Source organism: Sparus aurata, chromosome 12 (assembly GCF_900880675.1).
Source record: "Sparus aurata chromosome 12, fSpaAur1.1, whole genome shotgun sequence".
Lineage (NCBI taxonomy): Eukaryota > Metazoa > Chordata > Actinopteri > Spariformes > Sparidae > Sparus > Sparus aurata.
Genome location: NC_044198.1, coordinates 15,496,751 through 15,520,652, shown reverse-complemented (window position 1 = coordinate 15,520,652; position 23,902 = coordinate 15,496,751). Strand labels below are relative to the sequence as shown.

The window sequence follows — 23,902 nt, the reverse complement described above, 5'->3', positions numbered from 1 at the left end:
TTGTGACGGGCTGTGTGGACCGCGCAGTTAATCGATCAAATAAAGGCCCGTTGAATCGATCATTAAAAATAATAGATAGTTTGGCTCATCATCATGTCAAACTCGCACGTTTCATAACTCGAACACAAATGATTTCCTCCTCTTTTGTATTTGGGAGTTCCTAGTCTGGCCAGTCACCTTGACAACATTGGCCCAATGACAGCGCACACGCGAACTAGGCCAGCCAATCACAGGCAGCCGGCAAAGCTGCATGTCATTTCTGCCCCGCTTGCAACCTGCACCGTGTTTTGTTTGTCTGTCTGCGCACCAGGGATGAAACCTCGGAGTCCGCTGCTGCCGCTGGCTCGATACAAACGGAGGAAAACTCTCACGACTTCCCGCTCATGAGGACTCCGGTAACCGCAGAGGACGCACGGAGCAGGACCGAAAGGGAGCACCGCCGGGGCTCTGGAGTCAGGTGCCGCTGCTGCTGCTGCTGCTGGATGAGAGTCTGACTAGGCATTTTCTCCCCGGTGACAGAGACAATCTCAACGGCGCATCTTCCCACATCCTCCTCCCCTCCCTTCCCTTCCCCTCCTCTCCTCCACCGCTGCCCTCCAAGGCTGCAGCCCACCGACCATGGCCCTGGTGACTCTGCAGCGCTCTCCCACCCCCAGTGCAGCATCCTCGGCCAGCACGACCAACAGCAGTGCGGGGGAGGTAGGTGGAAACGCCGGGGCTCGGTCTTTGTGTGCGCGGCTTGAAGGGAACCGCCGTGAATGCGCCTTCAGGAGCCCGTTTGTGTACTGTTTAACACCCTGCGTGAAGGGCTAACCTTACTTCCGTCATAGCTGTGTATGTATGTGTGTGTGTCTGTGTCTCTGTTTGCGTGTGCTATAAACTTGATATATGGTTGCATTGTTAGCAGCAGAGTTGTTTGTGGCTGCTGTGGCAGCGGATTGTAAACAAAATCCTGAAGGGGAGGAGGAGGAGGAGGATGAGGAGGAGGAGGAGGAGGAGGAGGGGGCTGCTGGGTTTAGCTGTCAGAACAAAGTGCTCATTTTGCTGCTGCACAAACATTTGCTGCGTTGCACTCAGGTTGTCCTCCCTCCTTGTTATTGGGCTTTTATTTTGCAGTAGTGCAGCCTCAGTGTTGGGGGGGGGGGAGGAGGAGACTTTAAAGGAGAATGACATCAGTCTTTAGATGTATGCTCAGTGTGTGCCCCAGGACAGCTCAGCCCAGTGTTCACAAACATGAAAAAATGTGAGAAGAAATACTCGACGGGCGATGAGGTGAGACGTTAAAGGAACAGTACATCCAAAAATTGAAATTTGTAGTCGTCATCTTCTCGTCCGATCGGCTATGGAAAGTCGGGAGAAGTTTTGTAGTCCACGAAACATTTCTGGAGCTTCACGGAGAGAACAGCGGTGCAGCGTTCTCCTTAAACAGCCGACTAAGATGGGGACTTGTTTTTAAACGTCAGAAAAACAACTGGGGGCGTGTAGGTGGTTGAGTGGTGAGAGCGCATGCCACATACGCAGCCGACCCCAGTTCGATTCCGACCGGAGGTCCTTTGCTGCATGTCACATACCCCTCTCTCTCCCATATTTCCTATATGTCTACTGCTTAATAAAAGTGTCTATGCTGGAAAAAATCTTTCAAAAAAGAAAAGAAAAAGAACTGGGGGGAAGAAAAAAAAACGCAAAATGGCACAAAACAGCTGTGTAAGATTCTAATATATTATTCTAAAACATGTTATTTATACCCGACCCTTTTTAAGCCAAAATATTCATTGTAGCTGCGAAGCTAAAGGCGTTAGCACACACTCTGTCTGAAGTGGGTGCATGAACTTGGCGTATTTTCTAACAAATGTGGGATTTCAGGGTTTCCGGACACATGGATTACACCAGATGAGCTGTATGGATCCATTTTTATGTTTCCCCATCTACTTCAGTTGTTTATCAGAACAGTGTTTTGCTGCGACCCTCCAGAAATGTTTTGTGGACTACACAACTTCACCCGACTTTCCATCAGCAATGAGGCCGAGAAGATGTTTACTACATTTTCAGTTTTGGACGTACTGTTCCTTTAGTGTCTCACCTCAACACTCATGTAATAGTCTAAAAATTGATGTCATTCTCCTTTAAAGTCTCCTATGGTATGGCGGTGAGCCGATAATGATTGAATTTTGACTTTCATCAGCTGTTCCTTTAAACCCCATACTTCACCTCACAGTGTCGCACAGAAATCTTACACTAGACCAGTCCAGTAATACACTTCATACAGAAAAATACAGAGTGTATCTGCAGACAGGTTCCTCTCCTGACAGTGAGAGGCAAAGTGAACTCTGTGGAGTTTGAGGCTGTGAAGCTGACACATGAAATCCCATTTGCAAAATGAGATCTGAGCAGCAAACAAAGTCAAACACTCAAATATGGAGCAGCGCCAGATTAAACACCCTAGTGAAATCATAACATCGAGGTTAGCGTTCCAGTTTCTAGATTTAGGAAAGTGGATTACATGCTCCGAAGTAGGCTGAGTGAAAAAAATAAATAAGCAGTGGCATTCTTCCTCTGATGATAAGTTGGGTTTTTAATAGCACTTTATGTGTGTGTTTTAGCTGAGCTTTCATGTCTTCATGATTCAGCTCTGTGGAGAGTTCATAACAGATGAGATCACAGCACAGACGAGGGAGGACCAGTAGTTGGCGCTGGCACGTTTCAGTCCAGTTGCACAGTTCTCAAAAATCCATCCCTCATCTCAAAGATTCAGCTAAACATTATTGTTTCAAGGTCGAGTCCGTCCCTGCATGTATCAGACTAACATAATGCAAACTTTTCGCCCCGGTAATTACGTATCATGCTCATAAAGAATGTTGACCTCCAGATGACCTGAACACAAGTTTTCATCCAGGCTCGGTTCTGTAGGACCGGAGCTACAAATATTAGATTCATAAAGACGTCTGGGTTTTCAGAACAGGAAGTAAAAAATCATCTCGTTTTTTTTCCTCAGCACTACTTTGGTGCAGTCTTCTCACTCTCTGCCTCATCTCTGTCTTTCAGGACTTCGGAAGTGACGATGACCGGAAAAACAATCAGAGGTAAGAGCTTTCTGATTTTAGGACGTTGTTGTGTTTGAAGATCTCCTGAGACAGAGGTGATCTAGATGTTTTGTATTTCTGACATGAATTGTCAGTAACAGGAATGTGTTTTTGTCCTGTCTTCAAACATGTGACTTCAGTCATTTGGTCCAAGTCCCAAGTCAAGTGAAGGGACTTGCATTTCTCTGAAGTATTACTGTTGGCGCTGCTTTCACAGACACAGTGTAGCAACGTGGCTACTGCTAGCAGCCTGTCTGCTCTCCAAAGCAAAATACAACTGTATCAATAATAACATTTTATCTTGAAACACTGCTCTCAGTGCTATGAAAAAACCAAGTTAAACACCTGGTTGTGTTAATAGGTCGGTAGGTGTTGTTGCTTACCGATCAAGTAGATAGGATGCTCGTTTGAACCATTTCAAATCCCTTAAGTAACGAGAACTTTTGATATTGACAATATTAATGACTCAAAAATATTTATTTTTTCCATAACTATCTCCTTTATTTAGCGCATTTACACATCAATCTGGCTTTTAATTGTTTCTTAAACACTTTGACAGACTGAAGCCTTCATTGTGTCAGAAAGCTGGAACCATTCAGTCCAAATGACTTGGAAAGGAAGACATCATGAAAAAAGTACTTTGCTTTTCCATTCTGTGGAAATGGCATCTGTCGATTATCAGAACTGCTACTAACAGTTTATCTCATTGTCGATTACTTTTGTTGGCCGGTTTATAAAATGTCAGAAAATGTCCATCAGGGTTTCCCAAAGCACAAGATAGCCGCCTAAAATGTCTTGTTAGGTCAACAAACCAAATATATTCAGTTTACTGTCAAAGAGGAATACTCAAACAGATTAATTAATTATTAAAATAGTCCATGAATCGATCGTAGCAGCCCTTGTAATTACAGTGTGATAATTATTTGGTCGTGTTTTCTGCCAAAGGCTTGTTGCTCTGATTCTAAAGTGGTTGTAACGGTTCTGTAATTGGAGGAAGGGTTAAAAAACACAGTTTGTCAATGACAGTATGCAGTGAATCGTGAATTGTGTCAACGGAGCTTGCAGCTCTGGTTATTAAAAACTATTTTATAAGGTGATGAGCTGCTTGTCTTTTCCTCAGTCCTGAAGATTCTGTGATGTGAGCATATCTCTGTATCCGTGAGGCGGTTTATTTTCTCTATTTGCCTTCAGTTTCTCGTTGTTGTCAAGGAGAAAAATCTTTTAAAATGTTCCTCAATTTGTTACATAACAGAGAGCACATAAACCGTTTGTTCTCTTGCGTACAAAGCTCTTCTTTAATCAACCCGACGTCACAAAAAGTCATGATGTGTGTCAGCAAAGCTTTGGCGCACACTCTGTCTTTGTGCTCACTGTGTGCGTGGGGGGGTCATTCACAGTTGAAACAGTCATGTCATGCTTTGTCTGGTATGTCTAAATGAGTAACATGTTTCTGTGGCTCAGTAATTCATCAGCGTGGAGTCTTAATTTAGGATTCTGCATGTCAGACTTGAGACCCAACGCCAAGAAACATTTCCACCGCCTACCAGCGCTTGCATGAATGATGGTATTGTGACAGAGTGTGGCGTAGGGAGAGCTGATTGCTGCTGTGAAGAGGAGATAGGGAGCAGAAGAGACGGAGAGGACAGGACAGCACGGGCGGAGAGGCTTCAGGGCTGAGATGGAAAGAAGGCTGAGAGAGGAAAAGAGGAAGGACTTTTCAGACCTGGACCTCAACGAGAGGAGTTAAACGGGAGAGGCTGCAGGACCCTGACAGAGGACGGGAATACACAGGTGTAGAAGATGGATGGAAGGATGTTAATAAGAGGAGACTATACTGGATTTTGTCTTCTACGGAGACTGCAAATGGTCTGCTAATTTCTCGCAGGATGGTTGTGAAACCTTCACATAAAGCCATGTTCACTGTGCTGCCTCACTTTGTGGGAGAAGCCGCTCTGACTCAGAGGGAGATCTGTCGCATGTAAGTTCTCAGCAGTGCAAACAAAAAGTTGATTTGATATCAGACGGTTATTAGAACATTAAATTTATATTATTTGGGACAGTCATCCACATTTTAAAGCTTTAATTCTGAGAGGTTCAAACTGTGTCGATCATTCTTTGGTGCAAGAAGGATTTTTAATTTCTAAGATCTGCCATTTAAGGGGGCTCAGCCCGGCCACGCCGCCAAAATGTTTACAATTAAAACTTCTTAAAAGTTCTACATTTAAAGTACTTTATGTCTATTTATTACAAACAAGAAAAAGAACCAGTTAAATGTTTGAAAAATGTGTCAAATTTTAGCTGTGTCTGTGCATCTGTCCGATTCGAATCACAACATTTCATGGTGTCACACAAGTGATTTACAATGTATGCAATTGGTCTGTGAGTTTTGTGGACCGCTAGTCTAGGACTAAAACAGCGGCAAGAGTTCAAACTGAAATGCTCTGTCAAAATGAAATCATTTGTCAGTACTTTGTCGGTATCAGTTATATGTCCACGTCCGGACCTGGACAGCTGTGAGTGATTTCAGGTGAATGGAGAGGGACAGCAGGTTAACAAGGGGGATACATTTTGGTTATTTGTCCACCAACGGCGACAATTAATTTTATCTTCAAATTGAAAACTGAAGATAGAATTGAACATAAAGTTACAACATACCTGTGGTTTGCTGAAACATAGATGGCCAACATTTACTCTGACGATTAGGTTGGTATAGATGAAGTGTCTCTCCTCCACTCACCCAAAAAAAGAAAATAGTGGTGCCTCTGAGACACACCAATACATTTCTCAGAGGTTGGTTTGGTAGTGTGATTGTGATTATTTTTAGGGGTTCTGAAATGAAATGTAGGTGTGCATGAGCACCCCTAATAGATTCTGGCATCACTATTGTTTTATCACAGTCATATTTTTATAACTGTGATTGAGCTTTATCAAGACTTTGAGGTTGTTACTTTGAAATAAATAATCATCTCTAAATCATACATCTTCTACTTAAATTAGAAAAGGGGTGACGATGCCACTTGGCAGCAGAGCTGAAACAAAAGGCCTTGTGAGATGGTCCCACTCAGTGTGTGTGTGTGTGTGTGTGTGTGTGCGTGTGTGTGTGTGTGTGTGTGTGTGTGTGTGTGTTTGTGTGTGTGTTGGTCGAGCGGGTGCATGAGGGTGCGATTAAACAAAGCTGTGTCCTGTTCTGTGTGAGAAAAGACGTTAAACCTGTCCTCCTGCAGCCTTCGTAAGAAAGTCATAACTCAGAGAAGTGATTCATCCAAGACAGGTGGAGAGAGCAAGAGAGCACATGTGGACAGTCGTGGTGTAACGTTCGATTCCCCTCAGGTCAGCGAGCCTCATCAAGAAGAATCTGTTAGTCAAGCTGTAAAACTCGAGGCTGTAAAAGTCACAGCATCAGGACTTTGTTGACTTTCAGTCTCTGATGAGCCTCCTGTCCTGCTCAATGATCCAGTGAGGACTTATAAGGATGCATCCTACACCTGGTTGCTCACTGTACATACAGTATCCTGACTGCAGCCATTTCAAGTCCCTTTCTTTATGATTTTAAAGTGTGTTTTTAACAATTTAGCCACATTGTTTTGTTTGCAACACCATGGAGACACAGCGCTCATCGATTGATGCCTGACGTTCTAAGCTCAAGTTCAGGGTTTCCTCCCCACAAACCGGGTGTGAAAGTGTAGAACAGATTTCTACGCTGCACTATGAAAAAAGACACTCCTTTGATGGCTTTTTTTAGCCCTGAATTCGTTTTCCGCCTCTTTTTCTTTCCAGCCTCAGTGAGAGCTTCTTCATGGTCAAAGGAGCCGCCCTCTTCCTCCAGCAGGGCGGCAACGCACAAGGACCAAAGACCCCGACCCACCACAAACATGCAGGTAGGAGCAAACACTCAAACGCACAGAAGAAGCTTTGTTTCGTGGTCTTTTTGCCCATATTCTCTGCACAAACGAGCTCCAGGCAAACAGAAAAACTGCATTGCTGAGGCGGCTTTTCCCATACTGGGATTGTCTGTGTTTATTCCAAACTGTGTTAAGAACCATGACCCTGCTGGGTCTGACCTGAGTCGACCTGCAGCTGAACATGAAGGATGCTCGCAAATCATTTCAACCATGAAAAAGTCTCACAAGTCTTTCAATTATTTTGATAATAAAAATGGACTTCTCTTACACGTTCCTGGTTACACTTCCACACTTTAACTTTAGTAACATTCTCAGTGCAGGACTTTTACTTTATAAGTATTTTTACAGTGTTGTATTAGTACTTTTACCATTAGCTCCAGCAGATTTAGTCAAGCATTATTACATAATCATTATATCATGCTGCTGCTGCTGCACATCAAAGTGACGTTAAATGTGCCATAATCTCACTCGATCTAAAAATAAAAATGGTCTGTGAGTCCATCCATGGGGTTCTTTTATAGCCGCGCACCATTTGCATGTTTCTAATCTGACGTCCATGTTGAGTCTGAAGTCAACTGAGGACAAATACAGGAACAGTCAGGAGACAGTTTGTCGCTAACACTTTAGCTTAGCTCAGCTGGAAGGAGGTTGGATTCAGGTTTTTCCTCATTGAGAGAAATCTGCGAACATTTTTGCTCCCACTGGAAGAGAAAACCAACAATGAATGAACAATAGAAGAAGCTGAATGATCAGTTTGTAGTTGACATTTAGGTTTTTTTTTGTAAGAAATTCCAGATGAACTCTCCCTAGTGAAGCCTGTCTATGATTATTCAGCATTTTTTGTGCTTCATTTTTAGTCTAAACATGATCATATTTTTCAGCTTCTTAAATGCAGTTTTAGTTCCTTACAGCAGTGCCCATATAAAATGTTTGGTGGCAGGAAATCCTTTCCTCTGTCAGGATCTTTGTGAGCTGAATGAATGTTTATGTCGTCAAGATTGTGCTGATGACCTCAAGCCTAAGAAGTCTTAATGTGTGTTTCGCTTTCAGGTGATTTACCTCAACATCTGCAGGTCATGTTTAAGATCCTCCGGTCTGAAGATCGCATTAAGCTGGTCAGTATAATAATTATACGCCCACTTTGACACTCACACAAGTACATTTTTAATGTTTTGAATTAATTTCAACACAGAGAAAATTACTCACTTGGATTTGTCAATGTCAAAAGTCAATGAGGCTGCTCACATTTGTTGTGAGTGATCTGATCACAAGTGGACAGGATTACGTCCGTTAGTTCACACCTGACGTTAACATGCGCCTTGACCTGCTTCTCCAGTAACCACTCGTGATCACATCTCACTTCCCCGCTCTGTCTGCAAATAAGCACACACAAGACAAAAATATCTTCATGTATAACATTTTCCGAATTAACAAGAAAGCCCAAATTGTTAAGAATGTTTTGTAGAAAGTGTTAAACAGGGTTTATAAAGTTTCTCATTACTTCACATGGAACAAAATTTAGTGATTTTCAAAGGGAGTCTGGGGACTTTCCCACAAGTGACAAAGAATTAGCTTGTATCAGTCAATGTTGAGAATTTGACATGTTTACAGTCAATAAAACGTTGTCTGCTTTCATACATGTAACTTAAATGGTTAATTTGAGTTCATACAGTGTGTTAGCAGCTGCTGACTGTTGGCAGGTCAGATACATTTTTTGACAGGGTTAGCCACTAGGCTGTACAGCAATGCCTTGACAAACTGACATTTTTTACAAGGAAATAAACAGCTTAATGAATTTCAGTTGATGCTGAATGTACTAGAAGGAATAAATAACATACAATTTCCCAAAGCTGTTTTACAACATTTATAAAGTCTCTCCCAACTCAACAAATCACAAAATTGAGCAATTTCATTAGGGAGTCTGTGATATATTTCTATCTCTTGTCATCTCTTTGATGACAAGTAGTTGACTGTAGTTGATGTGACTGCTTATTGAAGGTAGGTAGTGTAATGTTCAGGTTCGCCTTCTGCTGTAGTGCAAACATTCTCAAATTGTTGGTAGTAATATTTTATCCTGGCCATTCAAATTAATACAGTAACATTATCATATAGACTGTGGCTGTACTTCCAACATCCCTAAATGCTTTTTGTCTTGTATACTCTCCTTCTGTTCCACAGGCTGTACGGCTAGAGAGCGGATGGTCAGAACGGGTCCGCTACATGGTTGTTATCTACACTAATGGCCATCAAGATACGGAGGAAAATATCGTCCTGGGAATGGACTTCACAGACAAGGACAGGTAATTAATCTCTCTGCAGCTTTATGATAAACGTTGTTTAATCTGATGATTAGATTTATTAAAATGTTACTCTTCAATCTTTGGGATCCACAGTAAAGACTGCTCTATTGGGATGGTGCTGCCTCTGTGGAGCGATACCAACATACATCTAGATGGAGACGGGTAAGTTTCAGTTTGTCCTGTTACCTGAATGTAACACACACCTGTAAATGTGAGGCAAGAGTTTCTAATGTTTCTGCCCAGGCCTCCTGTCAGCTGTGTGTTTTGGTTGCTTTTTCTCAGTTGCAGGTTTTACTGCCCACCAGAGGCAGAGGAGCGAAACTACACACATTTTTCTCTGTGTGTGAGAACCGTTCTTGCTGACCTGTTAACATTGTCTGTGTCTCTGTATGCTGGAGGAATGTTCCACTGGTCGGTGTCCTGAATAGTCCCATGAACGAGCCGTGTCCAGTCTGTGTTTACATTCCCCCAACCACGATCACTCTTCATCTCCATCCAGACTCACACTGATCTTCCTTCTCCTCATCCTCTTCTTCACCAGAGGCTTCAGTGTAAACACAGCAGGGCGGTCGCATGTCTTCAAGCCTGTATCTGTGCAGGCCATGTGGTGAGTAGAGGCTTCGTGTTTACATGGGATTACTGCTGTGTTCGTTTGTGTGTGTGGACAGGAAGAAAAGCATCGTCACTGATCTGTAAATGTTATCACAGACTATGGAACCACACCTCAAAGCATGTTGTTCTAGTTAATTTGAGTTTTGTAGTGCCCATATACCCATATGGATACCTTGTTATGCCTGTGACGGTGAGATTAGCCTTAACTCAATTAAGACTACACTGTTAATTTTCTGAACAGAGATGTTATTCTCTGTCTCCTGCCCCGGGAATACAAATGTAAATTAGCTTTTAGCTAACTCCGGTGCAGCTAGGAAGTTGTGCACTATCTCTGTTAAATAAATAAATAAATTGATTAAATTATCGGATGGAAGTTGCAGCTCCACAAAATAGTGATAAATGTCCAACATCAACACTTTGTACCTGGAAGCTTAGTGAAAAACTTATTTTTAAACAAACAGTGAAAATGCCACCATTTATCTGTCATTCCAATCATAACCATATAAAAGACACAAACCGCACAATTTCATGTCATATTATAGCTTTGAACCACTTTTTGTGTGTGCTATTGTAAATAAGAGGGTTAGAAATGAACCTGATTCCTTTGTTGTGGAAATTTGGGACTTTCATTGAGTAAACCTTTATTTTTACTCAAGAGGGGGGACCCTCATTTACATTGACATCTATTCAATTGTTTATTTATTTAGACAGTTCAGAGTTACAGGGACATAAAATGTTCAGTCGCAGTCCCTGGCCAGGTGTAATGACAACTACAATAGACCTGTAAAAAACATTAACACAAAACAGCTGTACAGTTCTTTACATTTAGCAAAGCTCATATAAAATACTTATAATATAAGGACAACAACGCATTAAACATAAAGCATTGCACACTTCAGGACAATGACCTTACACTACACAGAAAAGGGAAAAACAACAACAAAGAAAGGCAAGTTCATAAAAAAACATTTTAGAACTATCAGACCGTTGAAGTTAATTAAACAGTTACATTAAGAGTTTAAATGTTAAATAAAATACTGTTAAAAATGAGCAGTTATGTCAGATAATTTGATGGATACAAACATTTTAAATAATATTACAGTAATGTTAAACAATTGAAATGAAAAACTGAAATGTAAAATAAAACACAGTTGTGTAAAAAAGTGTATTTTTGATCCATAAGTCAGGTGCACTTAAATTAAAACCAATCATCAGGACTTCATAAATAAAATGACAACATGTTATTGTGTTTTAGTAGCTTTCCATCAGATTTAATGGTGCAGTCAATTCCCACACCCTGTGTGTGAGGGCTCTTTTTCCCATAGACCAATGGTTCTCAAAGTGGACTCGAGAGGTTAGTGGTTCTTGAGGGTGTCCTGGGGGGTCCCAGGCAAAAAAGCCTGTGTCCGTTTAGGGGTTCTTGATGTGAAAAAACTTGAGAATCACTGCAATAGAAAAGTCTCCACCTGTTCCCTAAATGCTGAAAATGTAAATTTTCTTGATCTTGTAATTAACAAACATCTTTAGAATCTGGGCCTCTCGGGGAGCCGTGCGCTCAGTGGGTAGAGCGGGCATCCCATGTATAGAGGATTTGTCCTCGCTGCAGCAAAGGGCCCCGGGTTCCAGTCCCGGCCCGGGACCCTTTGCTGCGTGTCACTCCCCCTCTCTGTCAACCTGTTTCCTGTCACATCTTCAACTGCTCTGTTGATAAAAGACCAAAAAAAAAAAGAAAGAAAGAATCTGGGCCTCTCTTCACTCCTGTCACCACACTGCTCACACTTCTGCTCTATCCAGGTGCCACCTGCTGGTCACTTATCAGAATGACAAATAAACAAGTCTGCCTTGAGTTTTTCCCACTGCTCCTTTTACCATACATCTATTTTGCTGATGGTAATATTTAATGTTCTGTGCCTCTGCAGGTCTGCCCTGCAGGTCCTCCACAAGGCATGCGAGGTGTCACGACGCTTCAACTACTTCCCAGGGGGCATTGCTCTCACATGGATGGCCTTCTATGAGAGCTGCATCACCTCGGAGCAAAGCTGCATCAATGAGTGGAACGCTATGACTGACCTGGAGACCACCCGGCCCGACTCACCCACCATGTTCGTCGACCGGTGAGGCTGCCACCCGTGACATGACAGTCGAATGTAAAATAACATGTAGGCATTCACAGTGATGTGACTGTCCTGTAAGCTGTAAGAAGATTTCAGACACACTTCACATCTCAATCTAAACCGTATTGCTGAGTTCCAACACGTACGTCCCCGGTCATGGAGTGTGTACGTCCCCGGTCATGGAGTAGATGTCAATGCTTTGGGCACCAGCTGTTCTCCTTTTGTCACTGTCCTTTGTCCTCAGCTGTGGTGACATGTTACAGTGTTATGCTAATTTTCATTCAGACAGCAGCACTGACGTATTGACTCATTATGTGCAGGCCGACAGAACGAGAGAGAACAGAGTGTCTCATTAAAGCCAAGCTACGCAACATCATGACGTTTCAAGACCTGGAGAACATCACCTCAAAGGAGGTATGTGACAAAGGAGCACTGCAGGATTTTGCTTGTTAAGATTTTTTTCAAAACTGCATGACAGACCTTCGTTTTTAAAAACTGACCAATCAGAAGTATTGCCCCCCCCCTTAGTTACTGTTGCTAGGCCGGGTGTCGCAGTGTTTATTAGATATCAATTTAACGTTAAAAAGGAAGTTGACTGAGGTTCATCAGGGCACCAAGCTTTTTCAACTCTTATCATAGAGCATAGAGCTATTGCTCTATGCTCTATGATAAGAGTTGAAAAAGCTTGGTGGGAATTAGGAATTCAGTTATGGCACACAAGTATTTAATGGAAATTATCCAAAATCAGTATTGGATAATGTATAGATTAATATAGACAAAAGGTTTAATAAAAGTATTACTATTTGACTTACTGTTGGAAATACACTATGACACCTTGTTTAGTAAGTAGATGCAGGGAGGAGCGCTTTGTTTGTGTGTTGGAGTGTTTGTTTCTGTTCTTTAGAAAGTAAATTGGTTCATGTTCTGTCCTTGTCCTCAGATCCGTAACGAGCTGGAGCAGCATATGAGCTGTAACCTCACAGAGTACAAAGAGTTCATAGACAACGAGATGCTTCTGATCCTGGGTCAGATGGACAAGGCGACACTTATCTTTGATCATGTGTACTTGGTGAGAATCTGTTTTTACTTTCACGCTCCCTCTACATGGTTTGATGTCAAACTTTTACATTAGTTTCTCCTCTTTTCCTCCGCTATGACACCGTTTTATTCCGGATGCATTTCAATGTTTTTTGTCTCTGCAGGGCTCTGAGTGGAATGCTTCCAACCTGGAAGAACTACGTGACTGCGGGTGGGTGGATATGCTGAAACTAACACACCATTAATCTAGTTTAATCCTAAACATTTACCTCCACCTTAATTTTTACTTAAAAGTTGCCACTATCTGTAAATAAGTATGTTTATCTCCTGTGTTAATTTTATATGTGCTTTGATGATTTGCTTCAGCTCATGTAATGAAGTCAGTTGAAACAGATTAAACAATAAGACATGCCGCTTTAGAAATTAATTCTAACTGACGTATGGTGTCAATTAACGATGTTAAGCAAATAATGTTAGCCAAGAAGAGAAAGAGAGTGTTGTTCCACGTGTAAATGTTGGCACCATGTCAGGCACAGAACTGGATCTGCACGCTGTGATGGCACCAAATAAATTTAATAAATAAATATTTCAGGGTTTGGCAGGTGAAGAATACAATTATATCAGGTTAAACTGTTTAAAACACAGAGACACATGTCTCTGTCTGACTTCAGTCCATAATTAAATCAGTGCAGCAGTGTTAGTGGATATTTAGTCTGATTCTCCATGTGAAACTGTTTTATTTCCTTGTACGTTGAGTAATATTTAAACTAACTGACTAACATTTCATTGTTTTGTTTGCAGAGTGGGTTACATCCTGAACGTCACTAGAGAGATCGACAACTTCTTCCCCGGGATGTTCTCGTATCACAACGTCCGTGTGTACGATGAGGAGGCCACCGACCTGCTGGCCCACTGGAATGACACCTACAACTTCATCGTCAAAGCCAAGTAAGAAGCTACATTTTGTTTTAATTTAACTTTATTTTATTAGCGCACACATAAAATCAGATGATTAAAAGCGTGTCGTGTCAGGAGAGGTCAAGAAGCCACAATGCAACAGACCTCCCCTCCATTACAGAAAAAACAACAATAACAATTAATGAAACATAATTTGGGAAAATTATTGGTATTTGATTTGGTATTAACAGATGGAGTTTTTTGTCAACATTTTACTATCATCACAGTTTGACCGGCTCACATCAAGCACTCTACCCGAGTGCTGTGATCACACAGTGCATGATTTTTCTCCTGCCCAAATGAAAAACAGGGCTGTGAGTAGTGCCAGTGTCAAAGAGAGAAAGATGGTGAAACCAGTCTGTATGCACCATTGCTCGTAGCAGTAAATGTTTTTTTTTGTTTTTACGTCCAATAGGAAGAACAATTCAAAGTGCCTGGTGCACTGTAAGATGGGGGTGAGCCGGTCTGCCTCTACGGTTATTGCCTACGCAATGAAGGAGTACGGCTGGTCCCTGGAGAAAGCCTACAACTTTGTCAAGCAGAAACGGAGCATAGCTCAGCCGAACGCTGCTTTCATGAGACAGCTGGCCGAATATGAGGGAATCCTGGACGCAAGGTAACCTGGTCCACAGATTCACTCAGCTCACTACAGTCACCTCAGTGTTTTGGTTTGGGGGGTCTTGTTCTAATAGCCATTACATCAGTGCTTTGTAAAGTTTCTCTGTGTCTGTCACCTGTAAAGAAAAGTTTACTTTGCCCTTCACAGTAAACAGCGCCACAACAAGCTATGGAGGCCCGGGACAGACGAAGAGGGATCAGACGATTTACAAGCCTCTGGCCACAGTACTGGTGGGGAAGAGACACCGGTGCTCAGAGAGGACGAGGCCTGGGGAGGCTGCGGGGCGTCTCCCTGCAGGGGGATGGGTCTGGAGATGGAGCCCCTTGACTCTCTTAACTATAACTATTACTTCAGACGTTTGTCAGACTCTGCACTGGACAGTGAGCCCTCCACCCCAGTGCGGGGGCCCCCTCTGCTGGGTATGGAGAGAGTTTTCATCGAGATTGAAGACGTGGAGAGGGATGCTCTACTGGAGGATGAGGGGTTCCCCATGGCCCATTTAGCCCTGCCTGGCGAGGGCACGGCAGCCCAGACGTGTGGGCGCCTTGACCCTCTGGAGGACATGAGACTGAGGCTCGAGTTCAGCACTCTGGAGGAAGAGGATGAGGAGGAGGCCAAGAAAGAGGAGGCGGAGATGGCGGCGTTGGCTCAGACACCTGGAAATTCAGATGGGAAAAAGGCTGGGGAGGAGGGTGCGGAGGAAAGCCGCTTAGGCCTCGCCAACCTGAACACCAACAACAGCAACCGCCTCGCCGCCAAGCGTAGCTGCCCCGCAGCTTTTGACGTGAGTTGAGAAAATCTGGCTTTTCATTTTGTGTTTTAAAATGTCTTCTATGCCAGAAACATATGTAATGTTTGTAGCTTTACATTTACTCTGCTTGCCACTGACCATATACTGTGTTCTGTTCCACTCTTACTCCATTTAGGACAGTGCTAGCACAGGAAACCCTTTAAAAGTGAAGCCTTCCTATCAGTCCTGCAAAGACTGCCTGCGTCTACCACAGGGGCGGCGCTGTGACCGTCCAGCAGGAGGCCGTTCTCACCGCCTTAACCCCTCCCGCCACTGCACTGTCCCCACCATATGCATAGATCCACCTGGGACCAATTTTGCCTCCACCCCAATTCTGCACTCACTGCAAGCCCATGCAGTGGTCCCATCTAACCTGGTCCAGTCATGTAGTTCTCTCTACCGCTGCACCACCTGCACCCCAGGTGTCCCATCTCTCCCAATAACCAACCGCCAAAAACTGGCGTCACCAATGAGCTGTGAGGAGACACCTCCTGAGCGCAGCTCAATGGATGACATGGACGAACCACAGGGGGGCGACATGGGAGAGCAGATATCGCGAGAGGGCACAGGGACCATCGGTGCGACTACTACTGAAGGTTTAGGTGGTGCTGTGGAGCTCCAGCTGCAAATGCCAGGACTTGGGATAGAATTTGGTCTGGAATTGATGCGACAGAGAGCAGAGCAGCTGCCAAGCTTGGCCATGGAGGGCCAGCTGCCTGTGGGGCCCCTGCCTTAATACAGTGGCCGGAACATGGATGCGATTGAGGAGGAGGCTTACCACTGCCTCCGCCAGGTACACTATGATGACTACCGCTGTGGTGTCATACCAGAAACAAAGCTCTGCCTTGACTTGTACTGTCATATCCTGGCCACTGTAACAAGCTGCAACAGCCCTCTCTGCGTTTACAGAGAGCGTCTTGTCATCGTCTACTGGCATCAAGATCCAGCTGAGTTTGGTTGTTTTGACCACACGCTAAAGGCTTGAACGCTTCTGGCCAGGTAAGGACTGAAGACTTTGCTGTGTCCTTCACTTGTCCCTCAGACCTGACTGATCTGGTCTCTTCTGAGCCTGCTGGCCCCACACCACATATAGGATCATCACTCTTCCCCACAGTGGAGACGAGCCTCATGCTGCCATTTTACCCTCAACAGAAAGGAGACAGTGGTGGTTTCTACCTTCTGAGAAAGCTATAGCTAGCACTTTGATATTGACGGAGAGAAAAATACCTAAAGCAACATGCTTCTGTCAGTGTACTGTATGTTTTTCAATCCAGTATTCATGAAGGTTTGATTGCATTCAGTATCTCCTCATGCTACAGCTTCATTATATTTTACGTGCCGCAGCTGCTTTTGCATCATGAGAGGGCATTTCAAGTGAAAGCGTAAATTTTTTTTACAAAGGATGCGAGCATATGTGAGCCTTTTAATGCCTCTTTGTATAGCGTCGTACCTCGGACCACAAGTATCTCGGGACTGTTTTGGTCAAAGACTGTTTTGTTGTCTCTGCTCAGCGGCTGGTTCAGCCTCTGACCTCCTCCGTTAATGTAATCATGTACTTAAAGTGCTCACTTTAGCCCATGCATGACATTGCAGTATTACACAACATATCTTCAACATGCTTAGACAGAACACATATGGATGTTGCCTTTAATTTTCACTTTTGAAATATGGAAGAAAAAAAAACTTTTGGCTTTCAAACTTGTGAGTTTAGATGACAACAATTGAACTTAACCTCTCGTCTTATGCTTGGAAGAATTATAAAAGAAAGAAAAACAAATAAAATACCTTCAATTGTTGGAAAACATTACATTCATATATCCCGCTTAAGAACATACGTTTAAATGTCAATTTATTTTCAAATCCCGATGTAACCAAAGCCATATCATGTTGCCAGGTCCAGTTAATCATCTTCATGATTTTAGATGGCAAAGAAGCTCAACACAGTTTCCTATTGTACATACTTGTCTTTCTTTTCTTACCCAGCCTGCATCTGGGTAGTCAGCTTGCATCACAGACATGACTCGCTCAGTTTACTTTTTGGTCACGTGGTGAAAAAAACGAAGGCTACCTTTCCCCTAATCACAAACATTTTGCGAAGGCACACTGATGGTACAGTATACAGATCTGACACTTGAGCATTCACACAGCATATTTCAGATCCAGCTACGTTAAATCAAAGTAGTTTAAGACTCTCAAGGATAAATACAAATCTAAAATATGCTTCAAAGAAGTAGTTACATCCTTGTGAGTGGTTTATTTGATTTATTTAATCAGGCAGTTGCAGTCAACAGCAGATGCTGCTGTAAAATTTGTTGATAATTTATAGTTTTTTGTGAAATTAAATTAAACTCCAGTTGTTATTATTCTGACTTTCAAATAAGAGAAAGAAATATTTTTATTTACAGTGTGAAAATAATAATAATAGTTTTGCTTTATTTTAAATATAGAAAAAGGAGCCTGTCAAGAAAAACTACAAACGTCTCAGCTCTTCTATCGCCAACATTTGTTATTTAGACTTTTCTTTTTGTTCATGTTCAGACAGCTCGAGGCATCTTTTTGTTCAAATTGTGCCACCAATCCAAAGTTGATGTGCCACAGGGTGGCAGTTCTTCTGTTTGGTTGATGTTGTGTTCTTACTGTTTTTGGCACGCTGGGTGTGCTGGAATGGTACTGAATGATGCAGGAAAAAGCACATGCAAGTGTTATTACCGTGTTTAAAGATCTGAGTGCTTCGGGAGAAATGAAAACTGTGCAAAGAATGAATGCAATTTTTTTTAATCCTCTTTAACCATGGGCTTATTGTAGATGTAGATGTTTTTCTTCTCCTTCGTTAGTTCAGTAGAAACTTCGACAAACAACGACAATGCATCCTCTGTTCCTTGTCCTCCCTAAACCGACTCCCCAGAGAGCTGCAGGTTTGCTCCACTAGTTAGATTTAAATAAATTGGTTTTGCCTTTAACCTGTTCTTCCCCTCACGTGGCCATGATGTATCGTAAGGCACTCACACAAAGTTGTTGACAGCACACATTTAAAGTAGAACCAATTCAAACTGTAAAAAGTGACAGCTACGATAACATTAATTACAATTGCAGAATTAATAAATGCTATTGAAGACAGATTTAAGGAATAGTTAAAACATGTTTATGTATTTGCTTTGTTGCTAAGAGTGACAGGATGTCAGGAGCTGATTAGCATAGTTTAGTAGACTGAAGTTTAGACAGTCTACATCCCTCTGAAGATAACAAAATCCACCTACCATCACCTCTAAAGCTTTAATGTAACTATACACAATTTACATCTCAATTTGCATTTTGCGAAAAAGGATCCAACAACGACAACCAGTCGTTTTTACAATTCAAATGTTGAGCATTAGAGTTGCTACTAGGGGGATGGTGTTTACCTTCAGACAGGCAAGCGATGATGCTAGTCTTAATGCTAAGCTATTCTAGCCAGCATCTGACTGTACTATAGGGCTGCAGCTTATGGTTATTTTAATTTTCAAACAAATCTGCCCATTATTTTCAGTTGTTCAGTCTAAAAAATGTCAAAGAATAGTGGAAAAAATGCTCAGCACAACTTCCCAGAGCGTGAAGTGATGTTATCAAATGGACTTTTAAGCGATTACTGGATTATCAAAATAGCTGCCAGCTAATTTTGTGGTGAAACTTAGCAAGAAAGCAAATTCACGTTTCTCAAAACTCTTTCTTTAACATCTTGTTGATATGATTCTAAGTAAAAACAGTTGTTCTCAGTATGGTAACGATCACGACAGGTCGGCCCGATCAATGTGTGATCTCCCCTAAGCACTAAATCCCTTCTCTTTGCGTTTTCCAGACCGCAGCACTACGTTTGGTTGTTTGCTTCATGTTTTGAATTTGTTTTTGTATTTAAGTGCCTTAACCTCGGCCTTAGCTCTACCATAAAAGCATCATAGGCATTGCAGAGTTTCTGTGAGTGTGCTGATGGTCTGGTCTTTTTTGTACATTACTTCCCCTCACTCCCAATAATAACCATGCTCCTTGCAATGTATAACTCGGCACATAATATAATGTATGCAAAGACACACACAAGCTCATGCACAGCGGCCTCCTCCACCCCCGATCGCACATACTTGATGGACTTCCATTTATCAATAGCCTATAATAATATTGTATTTGTTTGATATTGTTGAAACTTGTGGTACACTGTATTGGTTCAATAGCTGGCTGAAGAACCTTACTTGCTGGAATGAGAACTATCATTTACATTCAGACATTAGATAGGATTAATTTCAGCCTTTGAAATTTACCAGTCTGTATATATTTTTCTCTACAATTTGCTATCAAGTACAGTAGCTTGCAGATGTGGCGGCCGATATTAAGAAAAGCACTGAAATTGCTACTGTGTATTGAGAAGTACTCATAATTAAGTTCTCGTGTTTGTACCACAGCAAAAAAAAAAAAAAAAGACTTTGGGCAGCCATCTCATAATTTAGGCAAATGTCTTCAGGCTCTATTAAAAATGTCGATGATTGAATTGTTTTTATTGCATTATGCCCAGGCAGCAGGCATCACACTGACAATCCTACCTAAGAGCCAGACATTGAGGACTTTGTAAGGAAGGATATTAAGACATATTGTAAGTTAAAAGGGGGATCCGGGCATTTATAGAGTGTATTTATAGAGCACAAGTCTGCCCCAAAGCATGTGAGGTTGAGACGAGTGGAAAAATGTAAAACATGAAAAACCTACCTGGGAGTAAGATTTTGTTACGTTAATTGTTTTTTGTTAACTTTTGTGTACTGTACTGTACATTGCCAATGTTCATGTGTAATGCACTTTTTTTTTTTTTTTTTTTTACATTTTGTTAAAATGATGTCCAGTCTAATGTTTATCATGGAAATAAACAATTTCCTCTGCGTAATCTGTTTATTCAGTTAATTATAATACCACTGTTTCCCAATGCATTAACAGATTTTGGTGAAAAATGTATCTGTGGTCAGATTCCCTGCATCCTGCTGGTCAGCCAAACTTTAAAAACACAGCTAAGCAAAAAGGGGAAAATGCCTTAATTTAAGCGTCATGCCATACATCATCAGACGGCTTATTTTCTCAGTCTTTCTGTCATTTTAAGGTAAAAGCACATCAGCAAGGTACAAACAAAGACAAAAAAAGCAAACAAACTAGCTTGTACAAAGTTTTGCCAATTCACCAATAAAGTATCTACGTGTGTCAGTAGTGCATCAAACTCGAACAAAATCTGACTTCTCTTCACAATGTCCAGTACATCCATTTCTGTAACATATTTAGTACAAAACACATTATTCCATGGTTAAATGGTGACGAAATGGCAACAAAAAATTGATGCTTTTTCATGCTTTTCTCTATAAAAAAAGACGCCTCATTTCACAGCAGACACCATTATGGATAACGATTCAAGACTTCCCTGAAGCTTACAACAGCCAATGAGTGATCGCGTAGACAGGTGACCCAAAAAAGCTTCTGACAGCTTGGCTGAAAAATCAGCTTAAAACCTTTCAAAAGAGCCCAAAAGAACAGGTAACAACTTTACCCTGCCTGAAAACTGTACTTTTTCTCTTTAACATATGTTTATTGCAATATACTGTACATCTCTGATTGTATGAATGGCCTCTGTCTGCTTCTGGCATTCACTTGCTCTTTTAGTTAGATGGACCGGGCGGAGAGCACACTTTTATTGAATTAGTCAAATGAAGTCAGTCTGACGTCATGGGGCAGGTAACGGCTAAAGGAGAAGATCTCCCAGACAAGACCAAAGTCAAAACAGAACAGTGGACGTCCAGGGCATCAGTTTTTAACATCACCTTCAGTAAGTATCTATTTATAATCTGTGATGGTTTGATGTCAGTTTAACTATAAAGTTCAGCAGATAACATCCAAAACTGCAGACGGTACAGTCATTTGAAGGGAAGCATGAATGTTGTGGTTAATGCTACAGTAACGACCGACCAGGAGGAGAACTTGAATGTTAAAGCTCAGCTAAAAGTGAACATTTTCTACCTCAACAACTCAATAATCTTCGTTTAAGGTGCTCAAAAGTACTGGGCCTTTATTTGCATATGCCAATACTGTGCACTCCTGTGGTTATGTATAATATTCAAGCCATGGAAATAGCTTATTATGAGCTGCATGAATCCATCGTGCCACCTTAAAGTGGCAGCATGTTTATCTCTTTATGACCCGAAGTCCTGCCTTGTGGAATGCTGTGAAAATTTTACTGTCAAACTAGATTATGTGTCTGAATATCATCCTGTCATGCAGACTATTTAAATTTGAGCTTATTACATGCCATGCACGCCGTGCTCCAAATGAATAAGCACAGTATACTGATGAGACTGCATGGGCTAATAGTTTGGGCACTCAAAGTCACAAGTCTCTGATAACTGTGTGGTTAGTATTGGAAGTATGAGACACACAGGAATGGGAAATGGAAAGAGACAGAGAGATATGAGCGAGGGAGTTTCACAAGCCAATGTCACAGATGCCTCCCACTGTTGCCATCATAACACATCCATCCCAAAATAACACCTCCGATACTCTAAAGCTGCAAGCACATGCATCTGTCGAGTCGTTGGATGGTTGTGACGGAGCCCCATCATACCAGAGAACTAGAGCTACAGTTGAACAATGTCAGCTGATTAAAGACGAAAGCTCTCATACAACTAGACAGAGCATGTGCTGCGACACACCAAACATGTGAAAAGCAGAAGGCAGCTGCACATCGGCATAATTCAGTGAGGCGCTGGTCGAATGAGGTCAATGTAAGAGATTTTAAAGGGTTTTCAGCTCATTGAATCTCCTCTCAGGACTTACAACTTCTACAGATTCTACTCAAAAGATCATCCATTACATTAGCTAACTATTTCAACCATAACTATTAGCTAATTATTCCATCCTTCACTTTCAGTTAATTATTTCATCCATTACTTTAAGCAAGCCATTTTCAACTGTTTATAAATCACTTTTAACTATTTCAGCTGTGTATCCATTAGCTAACTATCTAAACTGTTTGTCCGTTAGGCTACTTTTAGCTATTTCAGCTGTGTTGTAGTTGATGTTGCAGCTAGCTCAATATGTGGATATATCTTTATGTTCAAATTGTAATGGATATTAAGTACCCTGTGTTGGGAAAACACTGGTGCAGAGAACTTCAAGCTTCAAGGGGAATAGTTTAATTTACATTATGTGGACAAGCATGTTGGTTAAATAGACGGGCTTGAAAGAAATGAAGTGTCACTCACCGCCTCTCAGGCTTGAAATAGCTTAACCAGCGGAGCGCATGATTGGAGATGCGGGGTGGAGAGGTTCAGGCACCTCTCTTTCCTCACTCACCTTTCAGCCGACAAAATCAAAGAACGTTAGCATTATGACCGATTCATCAAAGTTTAATGAAGTGAATCCCCCCCCTGCACCTACCAGGTGTAACAATACTCTTACACTTATAGCTATTTTGTTTGTCAGCTAAAAATACTCCACATGCCAGTTTAAAGTCTGCTGAGCTGTTTTCCCTTTGCAATAATCTCTCTTCGACCATCCATCAAGTCGGTCGTTAACTCTCTCATCAGGCCCCAGACAAACAATTCAGATCAGAAGTCAAAGCACTTGTGACTTGAATCACGTACTCCGGGCGACCTTTCTATAGACCTCGTTACCAAAACAACCATAAACACTCAGATTGTTAGAAGGGAGGCACACATGGCACAAACACGCCTTGTCTCCAAACCAGTAATTGACAGTGCATGATGTCTCACACTGTACTGGCTCTGAAGGGACATTTTTACAAAATTAGTTTGATTCGCCAATAACACAAAAACAAGGCTTTGATGTCATTCAAGGCGTATTAAAGTGGTTTCAGGGAGTATTAAATATGATTTCAAATGATTATTTGCTCGCATTTATGAGATCACATTTCCTCTGAGGGTATTATTTGACCTTGGCACCTGACGTCTGACCTCTTATCTCACTTGTCTTGTTTCCTTTTTGGCCTCCTGACTCACTGGCAGCAGTCAGACCAACTTTAATTATAGCCACCACTGCATTCCTTTCCGACAGAATAGGGAAAGATAGATAGAGAGACCTTGGGGGGGGCAAGTGAGAGCAGTAAGTATAGAAGAATATACAAAAATAGAGAAAGATTCAAGATTGTTAAAAATAGACATCAATGCCTGTTGTGTGATTTCATATCATTGCAATGGGGAGGCAGGCCATCATCGTTACGCCATCGTGACTTTCTTATAAATCTGCTGCTGGTCTTGACATTTATCTCTTTCTCTTCCTAATGCTAAGACAGAACTGCAGCCATGGGCCAGAAGCTGGAAAAGGTGTCGGAAAAGGACGAGGAGTCACTTGATAATTCAGATTTGTCTGGGCAAACAGCAGAGACAGAAGAACAAGATGAGAGCAGAGATCAGGACGATGGCCGTTTTGCGACCCCTCAGGATACTGGTCGGATTAGTGGGATCAGTGTCAACG

General features: G+C 42.0%; 1 protein-coding gene across 2 annotated transcripts; it reads left to right on the top strand.

Moving 5' to 3' along the window:
* Nucleotides 1-208: 208 nt before the first annotated feature.
* On the top strand, nucleotides 209-19,914 carry ssh1b (slingshot protein phosphatase 1b). Of its 2 annotated transcripts, XM_030436396.1 has the most exons (15): nucleotides 209-699; nucleotides 3,043-3,080; nucleotides 6,858-6,958; nucleotides 8,033-8,097; nucleotides 9,161-9,282; nucleotides 9,376-9,444; nucleotides 9,824-9,889; nucleotides 11,814-12,008; nucleotides 12,329-12,422; nucleotides 12,949-13,077; nucleotides 13,211-13,257; nucleotides 13,848-13,994; nucleotides 14,419-14,619; nucleotides 14,770-15,406; nucleotides 15,549-19,914. In XM_030436396.1, the coding sequence occupies exons 1-15, from the start codon at nucleotides 619-621 to the stop codon at nucleotides 16,146-16,148; spliced, it is 2,592 nt and encodes an 863-aa protein (XP_030292256.1). In that variant the 5' UTR covers nucleotides 209-618; the 3' UTR covers nucleotides 16,149-19,914. The 2 variants fall into 2 exon arrangements, with proteins under 2 accessions (XP_030292256.1, XP_030292257.1); XM_030436397.1 differs by lacking the exons at nucleotides 209-699; nucleotides 3,043-3,080 and adding an exon at nucleotides 3,103-5,058.
* The last annotated feature ends 3,988 nt before the right edge of the window (nucleotides 19,915-23,902 follow it).